Source organism: Hemicordylus capensis, chromosome 4 (assembly GCF_027244095.1).
Source record: "Hemicordylus capensis ecotype Gifberg chromosome 4, rHemCap1.1.pri, whole genome shotgun sequence".
Classification (NCBI taxonomy): Eukaryota; Metazoa; Chordata; class Lepidosauria; order Squamata; family Cordylidae; genus Hemicordylus; species Hemicordylus capensis.
Window position 1 is genome coordinate 127,082,700 of NC_069660.1, and position 21,192 is coordinate 127,103,891.

General features: G+C 40.1%; 1 protein-coding gene across 20 annotated transcripts in view; it reads left to right on the plus strand.

Moving 5' to 3' along the window:
* DPYD (dihydropyrimidine dehydrogenase) overlaps positions 1-21,192 on the plus strand; it is a 773,239-nt gene that overhangs the window by 292,952 nt on the left and 459,095 nt on the right. Inside the window, exon 10 of one of the 20 annotated variants that reach the window (XM_053242823.1) lies at positions 10,372-11,507. The exons of 18 other annotated variants lie outside the window; for them this stretch is intronic. In XM_053242823.1, coding sequence (XP_053098798.1) covers positions 10,372-10,607 — 236 coding nt within the window. In that variant the 3' untranslated portion in view covers positions 10,608-11,507. Of the gene's footprint in view, positions 1-10,371; positions 11,508-21,192 lie in introns of those variants that run through there. One more of the 20 variants, XM_053242824.1, reaches the window with a different exon arrangement.

Sequence of the window (21,192 nt, forward strand, 5' to 3'; positions counted from 1 at the left end):
GGGAATATCTTACAGTGCTCACACATGTAGTCTCCCATTCATATGCAATCAATATGAACCCTGCTTAGCAAAAGAGATAATTCATGCTTGCTACCACAAGACCAGCTCTCCTCATCCCAATGATATTTAAAGTGGGCTTGAAATGGACAGCAGTTTGGTATTGTCTGACAAGTTTGGTAGTATGAGTAATGCAGGATAAGGATAATGGCAGAGGTTAGGAGTCGTGTATCATGTGACAGTGCTGATGGTCATGTAGAGCACTTATTTTGACTACCCAAATACATGACAAGATCAACTCCATGGAAGAGCTGGAAGGGGGACTGTGGGAACAGTGAATCATGTTGCTTCTAGAAGACAAGAGGAGGAGGAATAATTAAGTCAATACTGCATTTTACTACTGAAACATGGAATTGGAATATGATGCCAATTCGGAATCCTAAGCATCTGAGGGCTGGTTTGGATGATACCATCTTCGTCCAAGCAATTAGGAAGGGGGCATGCCAAGAATGTGCCTGTGGGGACATCCTGCACGAACATTCTGATGCCCTTGAGTCCTGATACGTTCCTTAATTGCATGAGGGGGCTGTTCATTCAAATGGCTCCTCTTTACATGCTCCAAACAGTTGTTTCAAACAACTGTTTGGAACACCTGTAGAGGGGCCATTTGGATGAACAGCTCCTCCATGCAATAAAGGATGGTAGTAGTAGTCGTAATAATAGTAGCAGTAAGACTCCAGTGATAAGCTAGAAAAAGTGTAAGATCTCGTGGTATCTGCAAAAACTACTCAATGTAAATTTGCTGGGGAAATGCAGTTTTTTACACCAGATAGAATAGCTGTTGCAATTTATAGCATTGCCTACACTTATGGAGGTGGGAAGGTCAAGGACATAAGTGTGTTAGGGCCCATTATATCTTTGATGACGTGCCAGAACTCACCATTGTGCTCACCCATGTTGTTGGCAATAACACTCGTTTTCTTCCTTCTCCTGCCAATATACACACCAGCATCTGAACTTCTCCTGACTACCCTGTACCTGGTTGGTTTTAACTGCTGTGTGACTTCTTCCTTGTGTGCGTGGGAGAGAGAAACTCCATGCTATGGGATATGGGTCATGATGCAAACTAATAAAGAACTCCTTTATGGAAGTACTGCATTTCTTCCGGTCATGGCCACACCCCTCATAGCATGTGGCTCATGTCCCTTGGTTTTCATAGGAAGGAAATTTCTGATATAATTTGCTAAATCTTTTGGCCGATTTTGATGATGTGGAGAAAATGGATTCCTCTTTACTCTCCCAAGGGAATCCTGGTTGTTGTTTGTGTTTGTTTGTTTGTTTGATTGATTGATTGCCCTGAATGAGGATGGTATGCCACACAGGCATTCTCCAGTGGCATTCTTAATCAACCGCAGTTGTACAGCCTGTTTGTGTACATTGTATGTTGCTGTAAATCTTTTTTCATGGGGACCTATAGCCATAATATTATTAAGGCAGAAAGTAGCGGGAACAGGTATGCAGATTTGTTAGTGTGCTGCAACTTCTTTGGTAAACAGTGGGATACAAACTAAACAACTGTGGTAATTCTCTGAGGATGTGATGTAAACTTGCTTACATTTGAGTTGCCTTGAACCTTGATTTGAATAGACCATGGGCAAAATAGATGTTCTATGAGCAAAATGAGTGAAACAGTAGAGCTTGTTTATGTGTAAAGGAATTTTTATGGCTTATTTCCATGATCTGTCATATCAGAAAATGTGTGTAGAATTTGGTGCAAGGACTATCTATAGCATTAGAAAGATTCACGGGAACCATCTGCTGATTCCATTAAATCTCCCCTCCCTTGCAGAGAGCTTCTGTTCAAGGCAGAATCTCAAAACCTGTCCTGAATTTCACACTTAGCAAAATTTGGTGGCAACCTCCAATGATGTTTGTTCTTCAACACCATGTGAGGTTTGAACTCCTGTACTGGAGGCTTCCTCTTCCCACCAATTTTCTCTGAACAGAATTAGTATTTTTTCCTGGATGCAATATTTAGGAAGACCCTATTTGTGTGAATTCTCTTTTAGTGCTTGTTACAATTTCAAGTCTTAAGCTCATTAAAGTAGATGTGTAGCTGCTGCTTTCCTTATGCTTTTTCCTAATCATGTATTTTCATTTCCCAAGAGTTAAAATATAGAACATAGACAAGCATTTTAACTAATAATGTTCAAACTTGCACAAGATATTCAGATTTCAATTCTATTTTCCTGTCCCAGATGAAATTTATACAGGAAATACATAATATTTTATTCAGATTTTGGCCAGGTGCAGATGCCATTAGTTTATAATTTATTTGAATTCATAACCTCAGGTGTTTTCATAAAGGTTTTTCGCATCATGATTTTTGTGATAATCTGCTGATGCTTACATATATGTAAACTCTTGATTGATTGATGAAGTGCTGTCAAGTCGGTGTTGACTCTTAGCGACTACATAGATAGATTCTCTCCAGGATGATCTGTCTTCAACTTGGCCTTTAAGGTCTCTCAGTGGTGCATTCATTGCTGTCTTAATCGAGTCCATCCACCTTGTTGCTGGTCATCTCTTCTTTCCTTTCCTTCAGCTTTCCCCAGCATTATGGACTTCTCAAGGGAGCTGGATCTTCGCATAATGTGTCTGAAGTATGATAGTTTGAGCCTGGTCATTTGTGCCTCGAGTGAAAATTCTGGATTGATTTGTTCTATGATCCATTTGTTGATTTTCCCAGCTGTCCATGGTATCCTCAAAAGTCTTCTCCAGCGTCAAAGTTCAAAAGCATCAATGCTTTTTCTATCTTGCTTCTTCAAAGTCCAGCTTTTGTATCCATAGAGTGTCACGGGAAAAACCATTGTCCGAACGATTCTAATCTTTGTAGGTGTAGACAAATCACGGCATCAAAATATCCTTTCCAAGGCCTTCATTGCAACCCTACCAAGTGCTAGTCTGTTGCATATTTCTTGAATGCTGGATCCTTTACTGTTGATGGTCGATCCTAAAAGGCAGAAGCTATCTACCACTTCATTGTCTTCACTGTAAATTCTGAGACTGGTTGCTGTACCCATTGTCATTAGTTTAGTGTTCTTGACATTTAGTCGTAGTCCTGTTTTTTCACTGTGCTCCTTGACTTCCATTACTAGAGCTTGCAGATCATCCACATTCTCAGCTATCAAAGTGGTGTCAGCATAGCACAGGTTATTGGTGTTTCTTCCTCAAACTTTAAAACCATGCTCATCTTCTTCAAATCCAGCTTCTCTCAGTATATGTTCAGCATATAAATTGAATAAAGAGGGAGAAAGTATACAGCCTTGTCTTACTTCTTTGCCGATCTGGAACCAGTCTGTTTCACCATGTTCCATCTGGACTGTGGCTTCCTGTCCTGTGTATAGGTTTCTCATGAGAACAATGAGATGTTCTGGGACTCCCATTTTCCTAAGGATATTTCACAACTTGACATGGTCAATGCAATCAAAGGCTTTTCTGTAGTCAATAAAGCACATATTGACTTCTTCCTGGTATTCTCTGGCTTTTTCAGTTATCCAGCATGCATCAGCAATAATGTCTCTTGTTCCCCGGCCTTTTCTGAAACCAGTTTGAACATCCAGCATTTCCCTTTCCACATAGGGCTCTAATCTGCGTTGGATGATCCTGAGCATTATTTTGCTAGCATGTGAAATTAAGGATATTGTGCGATGGTTTGCACAATCTGTTAAGTTTCCTTTCTTTGGTATGGGTATGTAGACTGACCTCTTCCAATCTGTTGGCAAGATTGAACTATAATGTGAACTATAATCTGGATTATATTGGGACTGATACTGTGACAGGAGATGATTTGGTGCAAGAACACACTTATATAATATTTTAGTGTATGACAGTAAAAAACATTGTCTTGAAATTTCTGAGATTGCATTATTTTGCTTCAACTCAGTATTTGCACAGCTATTGCTAGTAGGCAGTATTCAGAGCTTTAGGAGAACAGAAGCTGCTTCCATTCACAGAAGAAGCATTGTGGTCAAGCAACGGTCCTAATGTGAGAGGAAGGACCTTTTGCATGTCAGTAGTGCTCCTGTGAATGGAAAGTGTTTCTGCTCTGCTAAAGGTCTGAATGCTGCCTGGTGTGTCTGGTTTTATTCTGCAGGTGTATTGGGAATATTTTGCTCATGTGTAAATAGTTTGCTTTTATAAGGAAGATATACCTAATTCTAGACATTTTTAATCCATATTAACTCTCGGTAGACATTGAGGTGGATCACATCCCATTTGAGGAGGAAAGAAATTAATAAAATGTGTCTGGTGTTCTGTAACTCTGCTTTCCAGTTTAGGATCAACCTTAATGAGGTGGTGTTTCATCTGCCACCCCCTCATAATGTCCAAAAGTGCCCTTATTATTAATACAAATATTGGTGAATCAACCTATTAGATTGCATGAGATCTATTAGATTGCATGAGGAAATCAAAGTACCGGGCACTTGCAATGCAAAATGACCCCACAAAATGCTGTCATATTAGTGCAAGCATGCTTTGTGTCTGTAAATGCTTAGACCAGAGCCTAATCCTTCCATGTCTTGTGAGAAAGGAGCATAAAGGCTAAATACACAATATCTTACTTATATTAGTAATGCTAATAACACCTCAGTGTCTTCCTTGTTTCTTTACTCATTCCCTTAAACAGTGACATGGTAAATAAGGTGTTGATGTTTTACTGTGCAGTTGGTGACATGCTTAGTGCAACCCCAGGATTTTAAAATGTTTGGTTAATTTGGGGTTACTTGTTATTCCAATACCAGTTTGATACAATACATTTTTAGTCTCCTTGGGGTACTATATATCATCAAACCGTTTGTAGACATGCTTGTGAGGAGTGATAAGTTACTCCATTAGAATCTAGGAGATCTTGCATGTTCAGCCCAGGGTGAATTGATTCAAATCAAGGTGATTTAAATCAGAGATTTAAAACATAATTTAAATCACCAAAAAAAACCCAAACGCCTCAGTTTAAATCATATATTCCTTAAACAATGGCACAAATCTGATCAGTAAAGCATGCTAATTTACAGCTCAGTAGAGCATTTACAACATCTTGGAGGGTATACTTTTGCAATTCTTTAGATAATTTGATTTTTACTAATTTAGGGAATAGTATATATCTTTTTATCAAGTAATAAATAATAATAAAAGATTATTATTAAATAATAATTAATACTCATCATTATCCACTTTATTATGGCCATAATTAATAATAAAAGGTTGTTAATAACAACAACAACTAAAGAAAGGATTTCTTGGAAAGGGCCCGATAATTAGAGTACCAAATCCAGTCAATAACATCTGGTAGACTGTGTGTAAATAGCATAATAATATATTTTTTTTAATTTTTCAGCTTCAGTTAAAACCTTTTACTCATTGCTGCTGCAGGCTGCCCTGCATCTCCTTGTTGCACAGCTTACTCTTGACACATTTTCCTTTTTACCCAGGGAAGGGTAAATATTCCCAGTTAGGTTTTTTACGCCCAGAAGCTATTACAGTGTTTCGGTGGCAAAACTGGATGTTTTGGATGTTTACAGAATAATGCCATCCCTTCCCCACCAACTATTTTTCTTCTTCATCTGCTTTCCTATATTGTAGCTCTGCCTTAACTGCTTTCTTTGACTCCTAGTACCATAAGTACATGTCCATATTAATTTTTTTTTAAAAGATGTGTTTAGACAATATTACAGTGGGGTGGTGAATGAAACATTCCAGGGCACTTAACTTCATTAAAGTTGATCTTGGCCTGGAAGAACACTGACTGCCAAGTTTTATTATTGTTGAAACTTTAAATGGGGTGCAATTGACCCCGTTTTCCACCAAGGGATAAGACACATCTTTTTACAATGATATTTCATCTACAAGTAGAAATGAAAAATACCATAAACATAAAGTCTTTGAAACATTGAATCTATGCTTTCAATGGATGCTCTCCAGCCTTCACACTTTTCAGCTTCAGTTAATACTGATCCAAGAGAACATATTCGATGCTTTCCAAACATATGGATCATCTTTAGTCATTATTGTACGGGCTGCAGTATTCTTGGGTAGAGGGGAAACAGGAGTATTCCATAAGACGCTGCCCTCACCTTGCCCACTAATAGAGCAGTTGTCTGTAGAATAAATGATGTTATTGAGGAGAGAGCCTCCTCATTATTGCGAACACTTAGCCCAGCCTTTCCAGTCACTCGGAGGATCTCTCCCCAGGTACAGCATATGTCTAGTGCTTTAACAGCAGTGCACCAGAATGAGAAGGTCGAGCTACTTCATGCTCCATAGTGGGGGGGATGTGGGGGAAGATGGAGATAGATTATATGCCTGAAGCCACCTAATTGCGCAGCGGGGGAAATGCTTGACTAACAAGCAGAAGGTTGTTAGTTTGAATCACCGCTGGTACGGTACTATATCAGGCAGCAGCGATATAGGAAGACGCTGAAAGGCATCATCTCATACTGTATGGGAGGAGGCAATGGTAAACTCCTCCTGTATTCTACCAAAAGAAAACCACAGGGCTCTATGGGTGCCAGGAGTCGAAATCGACTTGACAGCACACTTTACCTTTACTCAGAAAAATTAGAGTTTGAGTGGTCTTGTCGGGGTTGGAAAGCCCATGTTCCCTTCTAGTTGGAGCATTTGGGGGAGGTATTTATGGATGTGTGTGTGTATACACACACACACACACACACCTCTCTACAGTGTTCTTGTGCAAGAACACCTGTACATCCGAGTAACCCAGCTAAGTTTCCTTTCATAAAGGGAGGCAAAAGTAATAACTGTTCCGTGGTGACTCGGGAGGGCAGAGAGGGGAGGGGATATGCCTGCTGCCCTGCTATCCCATGCGAGATTTTTCTCAGTGAGATAGTGATGTAGCAGATCTTCCCATTGCAGATCTTCCCATTGTACTGGTGTTCTTTTACAGGAACACCAAAGGAACATTATTATTTTTTACGTTCTCCAGGTGACTGTAAGAATGGATAAGGAGCATTCCTGTGGGAAGCTTCTGTTGCTAGCACTGCTTTTTCTTCTTCAGGCTCTCTGCTTATGTTTGAGACTGCAGATGAATGGGTCTCATTTTTGACATGCTCAGGAGCCTCACAGCATCATGAGTTCCCCATTTCTTGGCATATTGGGGAACAGTCACTCAGTAAGCAGTGGGACAGGTACCCCTAGATTTAGCAGCTGCAAAAGAACCAAATTGAAAGTGAGCTCGCCTCATATCTTCCCCATGCTGGGATACCTGAGTAGACTCCTGAACACGTTCAACGTCGAACCTGTTTGCACACCACTAACACCTTGGTGTTACTAACAGCTTGGGAAATCTGATGCTAACATGCCATCTTACCAGGCTGTGTCCAGCATTTCATGCCAATTTCCAGATCAGTTCCCTAGCCAAACCTGATCTGCCCAGTGTTCTTCATTAACAAAGGAAGCTGGTTCCAAAGAGGAGGCACCTTCATGGATTCACCTCTGTCATTGAACCCCTCCGATCTTCTCACCCCTGCTTCTGGCCGTGCGGTCCCTGAGGTACGAGGTCCCTTGGTTGTTCAGGCAACCCCGAGGTTTCTGCGCCAGTAGAAGATCAGATAATGTGAACATTTGCCCCTTGCTCAACCCATCTGTGTCCCTGCTCCTTTTCCTTAAATCTAGCCGCCTCCTTCTCTAAGACTCTTTCTCTAGCCCACCTAGGAATTCATACAATTAGGACTTTAACCTAATACGCCTCTTTGCATTTGAACGTGTGTTTAATAGGATTGCTTTAACCACACATTTCTTTCCACTGTAACTATTTCTTCAATAAACCCTTCTTTTGATTTTTGAAACTTCAAGCTTGCCTCAGTCCAGTTATTTCATGGGTCCACAATTTTGTGTAAATTTAATCTGAGTTGGAACTGTCCTACCCAGAGCTAATTTCCCCACACAAAGCCTGAACACATTTTTTAGGGTGTTTACCAATCACCCTGGAGCAGTTCCATTAAGACTTCCCACTCCCTGGCCCCCTTCCCCAGAGAGACAAGAAAACATTGAAGACACTGATGTCTCCAATGACATTTTTGCAAATAGAATCTCTCATATTCACTCCAAACTGGAATCCACAGTTACTGCAGAGCCGATTGTAGAGGAGTCCAGCAACTCCTCTTATAGTATTAGAATGGGTCACTTTCAGTTTGTGACTCCTGAGGATGTGGACAAACTGCTTCGGACTGTGCGTCCTATAGGCTGTTCCCTTGCCCAGCTTGGATTATCTCATCTGGTAATGATATTATCAGAGAGACTCTGGTAAATATTATAAATGCTTCTCTGAGGGACAGCAGGATGCCTCCTTGTCTTAAAGAGGCTAATATTAGACCTTATTCGAAGAAACCTGCATTCGATCCCTCAGAATTAGCTAATTACAGACCTGTTTCTAATCTTCCTTGGTTGGGCAAGATGAGTGAGCAGGTGGTGGCTTCTCAGCTCTAGGCAGTTTTGGATTACAGATTATTTAGTTTCAATTTCAAACCAGCTTTCCATTTCAAACAAGCTTTCAAGTAGGCTATGGGTTTGAGACTGCCTTGGTCAGCCTGATGGAAGATCTCCAGTTGACTGTCGACAGAATGTGATTCTGCTAATCCTTTTGGATCTCTCGACTGCTTTCTATACCATCAAAAATAGGTAGCACTGTTTTATAGTGGTTCTCTTCCTACCTCTCTGGTAGATTCCAGTTGATGTTGCTTGGAGACTGCTGTTCTGCAAAGCGAGAACTAAAGTCTGGAGTCACACAGGGCTCCATACTGTTTCCAATGCTTTTTAACACCTACATGAAACTGCTGGGAGAGATCATCATGAGGTTTGGTGCAGGGTGTTATCAATGAACTTCATCAGGAAATGGTGTAATTTTGCTAAATGCCTTCCTGTTGTCGGTAATGGGCTGGATAAGGGATAACAAACTGAACTTGAATCCAAATAAGACAGAGGTACTGACTGTGGGGGGTTGGGACCTGAGAGATGGTTTAGAGCTGCCTGTTCTTGATGGGATTACACTCCCCTTGAATGATCAGGATTGTAGCTTGGGCGTGCTCCGGGATCCCAAACTCTCTCTGGTTCCTCAGGTTGAGGTAGTGGCCAGAAGTGCTTTTAATTAGCTTTGGTTGATACCTCAGCTATCTCCATTTCTGGAGATAAACAACCTTAAAACAGTGGTGCATGTGCTGGTAACCTCTAGACTTGACTACTGTAATGCACTCTACATGGGTCTGCCTTTATACATAGTATGGAAAATACAATTGGTATAGAATGTGACAGTCTCTGGGACAACCCAAAGGGACCACATAACGCTGATTTTAAAAGGACTGCACTGGCTGCCAATATGTTTTAAGCGAAATACAAAATAGCACTGGTTAAAGCAAAATGCTGGTTATTACCTATAAAGCCCTTAACAGCTTGGGTACAGGGTACTACTTATGAGCACATCTTCTTTGTCATGAACTCTGTTGGCTATTTAAATCACCTAGAGAGGTCCCAGTTACGATTGTCACCGGCTCGTTTCGTAGCGACTCGGGACCAGGCCTTCTTTGTGGCTGCCCGGGGCTTTGGAATATGCTCTCTGTTAAAATAAGAGCATTTCCTTCTCTGTTTATAGAAAGATCCTCAAGACATACCTGTTTTCTCAAGCTTTTAACTAAAATTAATTTCAGTTAATTTTAAAGCAGTTAATTTTAACACAACAAATATGAAACAGAGAAAAACAGTTAATATTTCATAAAATAAAAAATAAAAACAATCATAAGATATAACAAATTAAACAATTTAATTTTAAATTAAAATTTTAAATTGTTTAATTTGTTATATCTTATTAGATTGTTTTTATTTTTTATTTTATGAATTTTAACTGTTTTTACTCTGTTTCATATTTGTTGTGTTTTTAAATTCTGTACACTGCCTAGAGATGCCCAAATCAGGCTGTATAAAAATATGATAGCTTTTTAAAATGTGGTTTGGTGTTAGTGCCCCATTATAGTAGGTGGATCTCCCCATTGAGCTAGTGTGCAGTTGCTGTGCAAGAACATTGTGATTTTTTTTTTAAGAAAGAAAATTACATTTGGGGGGACCTGCAGGCACCGTGGAAGTGCATGCACAAGCTCTTTTCATTATGTGAGCACTGGTGAATGTGCCAATCAGAGCAGAGGGCAGGGGCTGCCTCCTCTACAACTCTTTTTGGATAGAAATTGGTGGAATGGATAAGGGAAATCTGAAGGAAGAAAAACCGTAATGAACCAAAATAAAAGGCAGCAATGTGTTCGTTCTGAACTGATTTACGCTTATACGTGCTTGTCTTGTTCTGACTTACAGCACTTCCTCCCACAGTTAAGCCCCAGTCTGGAAAATGCCTTAAACAAACCTTCCAGTGCAAAAACAACAACAACAACAGTGTCATGGAGAGTGTGGGAGAAGATTGTTGTCCTTTAAATGGGAAAGCAAGATTACCAGTATGTTCAACAGAGACATTTAAACTTTTCTCAGTCATTGATTTTGATCAGATTGTCCTCAGTTCTGCTTGTGTTTACACTGCTTTTATTGTGTCCTAAATCAAACATAAGATTTTATCTATTTCGATTTATAAAACCAAACTGTATTTAAATCTTTTCACAAGGTTTTACATGGTTTTGCTCTAGCAATAACACCAGTTGCCTTCCCAAAATAACCCGAATCCTAAGTATGATAGAGGAATGACTTTTCAACCTCCAACCTGATTAGAAATGTAGTGTCAGGTTATGCCAACCACCATGCCTTGGGATTATCTCTGTAACAGATGTAATCCTAGAGAACATATGGAAGAACAGCTGCACACTAATGTCCTATGGGCTTCAGCAGTATCTTGACCCTTGTAAATTTTGGAAAGAGAAGAATTAGGTAGTTAGAGTTTATGGGTATACTGCTGTGCAGTCACTCCTGTAATGTATAATTGAAGAAACATGTTGAAGGTGCTGGAAGCAAAGTCTAGCTGGGGGAGATCCTTACGCATCTGTTGCCTCTAATCTGAGGGGACTAAATGTTATCACTTAGCAGGCAACTCAGTATCTTGGCAAGCAGGTATTAGCAGATGTCTCCATGTCAGTGTCTTGGCTTAGGGTCTTTGAGAACTGTAATGATCCAGCAGCAGTTTACCTGCCTTAGGATTAAAGTTCAGAAAATTTGTTTTGCAACCTCTTCATCTCACCTGTGGGAAGATGGGGAGAGAGATTGCACCACATCCATTGGCAAGGAGGTCAGAGGAAAATTGTAGCCATAGCAGAAAAACAAAGCCCATACGTTTCCTTGCTGAATGCTTTAAATAATTGTCCTTACATGAGATTTTTTCTGAGGCAAATTCAAACATTTCCGATGTTGCTATTTGTGTTACAAGGATGACAAAAATAAATCTGTAGTATTGAATTGTTTGCTCACAATAACATGGTTCGCATTCTATTTATTTTATTTTAATTTAATTTAAAAGAGTTATATGCTGCCATTCTCTATGGATGAATTCATGGCGGCTTACAACACAATTAATTAAAAACAGAGTAAAGACAACAGAGGAAAATATAAGCGCAAGACTTGCAGTTTCTCAAGGTTGTTGTTGTTATGCTATTTACACACAGTCTACCAGATGTTATTGACTGGATTTGGTTCTTTAATTATCAGGCCCTTTCCAAGGGTCTAGGATAACTAAAGAAGAGTTACAGATATTGCATTATTATTATTATTATTATTATTATTATTATTATTATTATTATTATTATTATATTAGCAGATCCCACCTCCCTTTCTGTCAGCCTGAAGTGCTGGCTGAAGTAGTGGAAAGTAGATTTTATACCCTTAGGAGGAATACATTCTCCAGGGTTGAAAGAGGTTTTCTCACTCAAGGGAATAGATGTGAGAACACATTGTGTTGGCCTCTAATAGGCCATAGGCCTTTCTAAGTTTGCTGTTAACTACTGCTAATATTGAAAATACTGTGTACCAAATGCAAACATGGGAGGCATGTCTAGGTTAGGCTGCTTCTTTCCATGCTTCCTGTACAGCTGCTTGCACATATTTCCATTCCAGGTTGCACGTGAGCTCTGTATCATGATTTTGTAGTTGTAGTAAGAACATGTAATCATACACATAGGTTTTGAGTGATGTTGGCTGACAAGCACGAGCCATCTAGGCACACATTGCAATTATGCACACCGTCTTAGAACATTGTTCTTATGCCTAGAAAATAGTCACCACAATGGAATCTGACTCCAAGGCCTGGGTGCAGGATGCATGCACTCCCCCGCTGCCCCAATATGTACACCTTTTTAAGACCTCTAAACTTCCAGTCAGGTGTTTTAGAATCTCCTCCATAGGAGGACCTTCTCTGTGGCCGCCCCTCTTCTTTGGAACACCCCCCCCCGATTAATTCAGCTCCCTCACTAGCTGCTTTTAAGGCCCTTGTTAAGACCTGCCTGTTTCGCCAGGCATTTGCCCTTTAATTTAATTTATTTTATAATTTTTTTTAAATTGTGATTGGTATTGTTGTCCACTGCCTAGAGTCTTTGGAGGAGACAGTATATAAGAAAATTTTAATTAATAAATAAATTTTGCATTCTAGGTTACTGCAAGCTTGTGTCCCCAGGCAACTAAGTTTGACAGTTTCTGGGAGGTGCACAACATGCTTGTCTGCATTCACATTTTATCTGCTGTCTGTTTAAAACTGTGCTGGAAATTGGAGCTCAGTATGAATTTTTCCCATTGTTCCCATTTTAACTATGCAACAATATGGTCTCGTCACTTGCCAGGTTGAATCTTTTAAATGCATGTGTTTGTAGCTTTGGTTATGAGCACAAAACATAAAACCTTTAGCTGCTACATTTCCCCAATTCCCTGGTCCGAACAGGTTTTTTTTTTAAATAGCCAAACTAATTTTTTCATCTTAAATATCTACAGGTTTTGTAAAGCTCCTCTTGGCTCAATCTCTTATCAAATTTTGCTAAGTGGATTTAAAAATAAATAAATAACCATGTCTGTCTAAAAGTAAAATTAATGATATTGCCATTATGAACTCAATTCAAATGATCTTTAAAAGGCATTACCTTTGATAATGATTTATCAGTGGATTTGATTTCTAGCTTGCTCCATCCCAAAAGCCTGGGATGGATGACAATGTTGAGATTGTAAAAGCCTATTGGAAAGAATAAAAGTAAATTCACACACATACACACACAGATACTCAGCCAGAGTTTCACTACCAAAAGCACTGAAACTTTAAGTCTTATACGACTTTTAGAAGATTGCCTGGTTCTCATAAATATCTGGAAGGTTATCATACAGTTGAGGGTGAGCCAGTGAGACCAGTTCTCAGTGGCCTTTCAGTCCTCCGAATCTGATGCCTAGATAGTAACATTGCTTCTGATCAATCTTAGAGCCTGTGTGAGAGACAACATTGCAGATAAGTTGGGTAAAACCTTTGGCAAATATCCAAAGATGTCATTTCATGGGCAGAAGGCACTTCTACTCATGCTTGGAGGGGTGGGGTCCCTGATTTTCATCTATCCCCTCTGTAGGCAATACCTACGTTACCTTTCATGCTATTCTGGTTGTTGCCCCAACACTTCAGGATCACCTTTGGGAGCTGCAGTGAGATTAGTAAGTACATAAGTTTGCTGTTATGGCAATAGACCAGCACACAATATAAATTCTGAGAGGGGTTACATGGCAAGGCTCTGGCCGCATTCACATGTAACACACCATCAGAATTCAAGGGGCAATTTCTGATTGAAATTTTCTGAAATTTCTGGTTGAAATTTTTGTCTGTCCTAATGTGTGCAGCTACAGTTCAGATGGAAAATGGGCCTGTGGTTCCCCTCCCCAGACTCTGATTTGTACCTTTGGTTTGTAATAAGTTTCACCACTTATACCTCCATTTTTGCGGTGCCAGCATTATGTCTGAATGTGGCACTGCAGTCTCACTCTGCGGCAACTGGAGTTGAGGGAGGAAGCTTTGAGGGAGGAAGGTCTTCCCTTGCTCCAGCTGCGATTGGCTACCAGGCTGTCCTTCAGTCAAGAATGAAGTCCATGCAGCCCACTCCTGTCTGCAATCTTGCAGGGAATGAACACTAACTTGGTGATATATTCTTTGGACTTACAATTATTTAATGGCATTGCATGCTTTTGAACTTTTAAAATATTATTCTTTGAGGCACAGGTGTAAAATAAAATATAATTGGTAGAATTTGCCCTTACATGACCTTTGGGGCTGTATTGGTTATCTGGTAGCTTGTCTGTATACTTTGTGTTAATTCAAGAACACTTCATTTTGCTTGAACTCTGAAACCATTGTTCCATCTCCAGTTCCATTTGGGTTTCATGGAACTCTAGTTAGGGCAATAAATGATAAGGCATTTCTTTTCTTTTTTAAAAAAATCTGTTTTATTATATATTTTGCCTATGTATATTCTTCAGCAGGGAAAGGGTCTGTATTGGTATGACTAATTATCATTACATGCATTTATCATTAAATAAACATCACACGAGACAGCAAGATTGTTTACTTAAGCTGCATAATACTGGGGAATGGGAGATAGCTCTAGAACACAGGATTACGTTGCTGGAATGGCACTATTTATTAAGCTATGATAATGCTAATGTTCCTCTTTGATGTATAGCATGTGCGACTTCAGCTGAACTTGTAGAGAGCCTTAAGGATGTTTCATTGAACATTTAGTATGGCAGCAAGCCAGAATACATTTAGCCTAAGCCCAGATGACAGGTTGGTAATGAGGTAGTGATTGATGACCACTGCTTCCTTATGAAAACCTGCTTGATATGCTGGGGGGGAAATGCATTGCAAACTCTTTTCATTTCGCTCCCTCTTATATTCGTTATTCCAACAGCAGAAAAGGTACATAGGCTTGTGGTTAAGCACTTATCCCTAGATTGCAGTTGAGTAGTGGGTTTGAAATTTTAACAGCACCATCCGATGGCTATATTTATGTGTGATTCAGATCTTAATTTCCAGGATTTTTTATTATCCAAAGTAACTGCAATTACGTCCCCAATAAACAGAAAGCCCTATCATACTCTTTCTGCCTTTTATCATTTTACAGAATCTCCAGTTCTTCTCCTGTGTCTCATAAAAATAATTGCATTTTTGTCTCATGCGAAATAAGGAAATTGATCCAAAGCTTACAACACTGCTGAAAAGCATACACATGGTCAAAACCTGGGGGAGGGGGGTGCCATTTGCTTTTTGGGGTTTATTTGAGCACTCTTGATTTGTTGTTTTAAACTTTTCATAACATTCATAGTGTGATCCTCGTAAGCACCTTTACTCCAAAGGAACTACTCCCAAGCAAGTGGCTGATGTTCAGACTAACGAAGTGCTAGCACAAGGCTGTTGTGCTAGCTAGTTGTGCTAAGTCTGGAGCTTGTGTTCCAGACGAATCTTGTGCAAATGCAAACATGTTTGTGCCACAAGGTATGCAACCTGTTACACACCTCCTAACTTTTGCAGGGAACTTTTGCACAATAGAGCAACAGTACAATTTTGAGCACCCCTGTGGCTTTGTACAGCAAGACAGTCTTCCTGCGCTAACAGGACTGTTTTCAGTGCACAAGCACTTTGTTCGTCTGGATGTCAGCCCGTAGGCATAGGCTTACACCCTATGTTTCCATTAATCATTGTTAACTCTTCAGCTAACGTTACCTGTTTTGAATGCATATCATTTTAAGTGATTGCCTAGATTTGAAAGCTCTGGATATGGGGAGTTTGTGTTGTCTGATGGAGGTAGTCTCATGTTTGAAAGTGATAGGGAAAAGTTTTAAGGATCTACAGAATTATTCTCTAAGCACTGAGGCCATTAGGTTATCTAGTCTCATTCCATCCTGTTCAATCCCTTACTTAGAAATATAGCATATGGCAAACTGATGGAGTCATATACAGAAGCATATTTCAAAAGAGCAGAAGGTGCTCTTGTGTAGTTTTGTATACAAATAAATAAATAAATAAATGTGTGTGTATGTGTATTTATATATATTTATATTTGAAATTCAAACGTATGAATCTTCCTGCAGAAGCTGGCTGGTTATGTTTGGTTGGCAGAATGCTGAAGTAGATGGACTATTGATCTTGCCTAGCATCACAGATATTGTGGTTGTGCACACGGGACAGAGCCCTTCTTACTTCTTCCTAGCTGTGGAACTTGGTCTCAGCTGAGACCAGCATAGCTCCCTCTCTCCAAGCCTTTAGGAGGAAAGTGAAGACTGCCCTCTTTATCCAGTCTTTAGGCCAATGAGTTGTCCTTTCCTCTTTTTAAACCTTTAGCTATATTTGTTCTGTATTTAAGTTTTTATTGAATTGTTCTTTTCTTGTTGTTAACCACCCCAGGGTCTTAGGGTGAAGGGTGGTATATAAATAAATAAATAAAAATATAAAATCTACTTGCATGATGCAATGCCCCACATGTATGTGAACAAGTGAGCTGACTGCAGAGAGGAGGGGCAACTGGCTGTCTGGGCTTCCTTCTTTACTGAAGGACAGTCCCGGCAGCCAATAGCAGCCAGAGAGAGGGAGGCGGTTCCTCCCTCAATTCCCGTTGCAAAGCAAACAGACTGTGGTGCCAGCATTCGAATGTAACATAACAGGCCGCGGACCTCACTACAAACCGAATTTACAAATCACAGTCTGGGGGAACCCAGGGCATTTGTGGGGTCCATTTTCTGGTGAAATGCAGGTGCCTACATTCAGATGTACACTTTTTGAAAACAGAGTTCCCTTCACCCCTGGCTCCATGTTACATGTGAATGTGGTCAGTGAGTCCCTCTCTGGAGCTTGCTGTGAGCAGGCTTTTAATTGGTTTTAAAGTGTGTTTGTGTGCGCACACATGAACACACACGGAGTTAAATTTCTATAACACATTATCACCTTTCATGATATCATGTCAAGACAATTTAAGAAAAACCACATTAGAAACAATAAAGTTTAAAATCCACTTTAAAGTTTAAAATTTACTAAATCCACATTTATTAAAACAATAAATACCAACAATATTATTATTAGTATAGATGGAACATTAAGAAGGATCTTGGCCACCATCCTAACTAAGTCCCGCTGTAATTAAAAAGACGTTAGGTGTACCTAATGTGTCTTTTTAGTTTCAATGGGACTTTCCATGATCAAATATTTTCAGAATGTCAGCTCTTATCTCTAATCTAATTTCTTCCTGTGCCTTATGCAAATGAAATATGGTGGCAACAGTTCTTTGAAATCCTCTGGTGTAACTTTCACAACAAGGAGTAATGACACATCGACTAAACCTCCAGGGGCCCTTATCTCTAAGCTAATGTCTGCAAGTGCTCGATGAATTCTGAATGCAAATTCTGAATCATTGAATTCTGTGCAAAGCAAATAAGCAAAGATCCAGTGGTGGAGCTCCATGTGTGGAAGTGTGACTGTCAGTAATTGAGAATGAAGTTCCAAAGCTCCATATGGGGGGGAGAGAGGCTTTTATAATCAGAAACATTTTCTGTTGTTTCAGGCACACCCCTTTCACACGGGCACAGTGAAAGACCAGAGTGCCCTGGGCTGGGGAGGGCTGCTACTTTGGGGTAAAGATCTGTCATTCCAATGGATTTCTATTATGGAGTACAAGAAGGGGTGTATATCCTTGGTGACAGGAAGGAAGGCTTAAGGCTCAGGTGAGAGTGAGATGAGGTTGGGCTGTTGCTTTTCCTCCTACCTTGCGTTCCACAATCACTTCTACCCAGGTTTTCCTCTTCCACACAACTGAACATTGGGAGCACACACAGCCCCCAAACCCGGGTAGAACACAATTTTTGATTGTGTGAATGACCTCAGTTTTTGTTTGATATCTCAGAGGAAGCAATGGGAGCTCTGTGAACCTTCTGGATTCACAGGCATTTCATTCATTGTATATGAATCGGCATGATCAGGTCTGTGTCTTTCCTGAAATTTTCAGTTGCACATCTAATTAAAAGCTACTCCATATATTCTCTTTATTACCATATTATAGCAGCATGTAATTTATGGCACACTTTTAATCCTTCCTCCCTGGCATTTTCTCTTCTCATGAAACCTCATTCTCTACTTATCTACTTCTGTAATTTGTTAATCTTCACATTTAAATAATCGGTCGGATGTGTAAACTGCCTATTTCATTATTAATTAATGTGCATCCCAGTTTTGTAACATCTGCATTCTTAGGAATCTTGGTTTCAACACAGTGATCCAAGCTGTTTGTGTAAATAATTGAATGAATAAATAAGTAAATAGCCGTAGTCCCCAACCTCTGCCTATGGAGCCCCAACAGTAATCTCTTTTTATCTTGTAAAGATTGCATTTAGAAATACATTGCTTTTTTGCCTTTGAGCATTTATTCATTCCAGTGAGCTAAATTTTGATTTATTTGATGATTTTACTCCTTAGCTGTCAACCTCCACGAATGGCTTGTACATTTTAAAGAAAAAACCTGCAATAGCAGTTGGCATTAAAATAAATCAGCATTTGATATGTAAATTTACACATTCGAAAGGTCAGTATTTAATCCAGCATTTGCTTACAGACTTGACAGTCACTAAAGTTTAAGAAATTAAAGAAAAGAAACCCTAATGTTCTCAGTGTTTATGTTTTAAACAACTGGAAACACAAAGTCCTTAGAGACAGAAAGATACGTCTCTTATGAGCTAGTACCGAAACCCATCCTAAGTTCTGTAGGAGAGGAATGGCAGTTCAGTCCCCAAATAGCAAAGCACAACCAGTTTGATGAGAAAGAGGCAAAGCAAGGTCTTGAGACTATTCTTTAGTATTGAAGGACTACAAGGATTTATTTAAAGAAAAGGTTACAAACAAATGTGAAAAAGCCTGAAGCTTAATTTCAGCGTTAGCTCATGGCTGAAGAGAGAGACCAAAACAAACAGCCATCTATGGAGAGACAAAATGGAGACTAACACTGGAAGAGCAAAGAGGGGAGGAGTCCAGCATTTTTGTACATTACCCTAAGCCCCCCAGTGATCACTATGAGACATTGCAGCTGAGAGCTGATGCTGCCAGGGTCCTAGCTCCAACAAGTTCTTGGGATAGGATAGATGAGTAATACAGGTGGACCCCATTATTCACAGGGATGGGGATTCCATTCTCTGCTACAACCACAGATAACAGAATTGTGGATAATGAGGCATTAAGGCAACGGACATTTGGGGGTGAGGTTCCTGGAGGCTGGAAAAAGGGCGAAAAACCAAAAAAAATTACAAAATAAATTGAAATAAAGTTCCCTACCATGCTCTGCAGGTCTTCAGCTGTCCAGGAATGCCCCCCCCCATCCCAAATCCGCCATTTTTCTGCAAAAAAAAAAAATTACAGAAAGGTGTTTCTCCCCCCCCCGAAATGATCCACAAAATGCCTCCTTTCTCCAAATAGTAGTCATTTTGGCCACCTAGGAACTGCAGATGAGTGGGTTTTAATCCGTTTGTATCCATGGATATTGAGGTTGGGTCGGTTGGGTCCTTATTATCTAACCGAGGATATATGGAACTGTGATTAATGAGATCCACCTGTATTTTGGAGCAAACCTCTTTAAAGTTTGTCAAGGACCCTGTGCATCATGGGAGTTAACCTCCATCATTTTGAAGTGAGAGCATCACATCCAGAGCATCTGCCAGACCTGCCATTCACCAATCCCCTAATCCTGTCAATCAATCAGTCTTTATTACGATCTTAGACCAGCATAAAGTAAAAGGGTGATTACATAAAAGAACTAATATTAAAAGCCTGTGGATGAATGACTAAGTACAAGGAACAAGTCTATCTTGATGCTACAGGGGACCAAAAATAGAAATAAAATTCAAAATAAAACTATGGTTATAAAAGAGTGAATATTAAAAGCCTGTGGCTGCATAACAACACAAGCATATACTAAAAAGCTACAGAAAAAATCAGGAGTAGAAACAAAGTTAAGAACATCATAGAAAGACTAATAGAACTAAAAATAATACACCAAATGCATGAAGGCCTAAACGCCTGAGAAATAGTAAAGGCATAAAAAGAGGGCATAAAATTTTAAAAAGGTTAAAAGACATAAGAAAACAGAAATATATAAAATCCTGGGTAGTGAAAACAGCCAGATTAAAGGTTAGAAGGAGCAGTAGAAAGGGAAGCACATGAGCAATTGCAGGGCCCGCCCAGAGTCACAGGAAGTCAGATTAAGGCTGATAGGGCTCACTGCCCGTCATCCATCGGCCAATTCTGATCGCAGCTGCACAGTACCTGGCAATGCTATATGTAACGGCAGGCTTAGAGTCAGAGAGTAGCAAGGAGCTGTAGAATTGGCTTGAACGACCTGGATACTTGCTTAGCAGTGGAAGGATAAGAGAGGTGTGAATGTCTCTATAGAATGAGTATTATAAGAGGACATGCTCAGTAGTTTCGATCTGCCCAAAGTCACAGGGGCAAAGTCGCTCTGCAAAGGGGGTCCTTCTATAGCGGCCTTCTAGCACTGCTGAGGGGAGGCCTTGGCAGCGAGCCAATGAATGCCCTTCTGTGCTTTGGAACCTCCAGTTGGGTGAGGTATGCTGGTGGAGAAGCAGAATATCTAAGCTCATCAGTGATATGAAATTTTGGAACTCTGCTGAGATCAGTTTGGTGCTCAGTGTCTATAATGTGCTGCTTGATGGTTGCTTTTGAGCCCCTGGTGGTGCAGTGGTAAAACTGCCGCCCTGTAACCAGAGGGTTACAAGTTCGATCCTGACCAGGGGCTCAAGGTTGACTCAGCCTTCCATCCTTCCGAGGTTGGTAAAATGAGTACCCAGAATGTTGGGGGCAATATGCTAAAATCATTGTAAACCACTTAGAGAGCTCCGGCTATAGAGCGGTATATAAATGTAAGTGCTATTGCTATTGCTATTGCTATTTTGGCTGATATATCCCATGTTAAGCAAGGTCAAGGGGGACATGCCTAGAGTAGCTATTTTGGTCTCAGTTGTCCGAATCCAGCTAGATTGGTAATCATTATGTAGAGTAAGGGGAGCAAGACCAATTGGGCAAAATGATAGTCTGAGCCAATAACAGAGAATGGCCACCCACACCCTAGCCTCCAACTTTATCAAGTCTGTTTCCAGGCGCAGGGTGGCATTGGAGACACATCTTAGAAC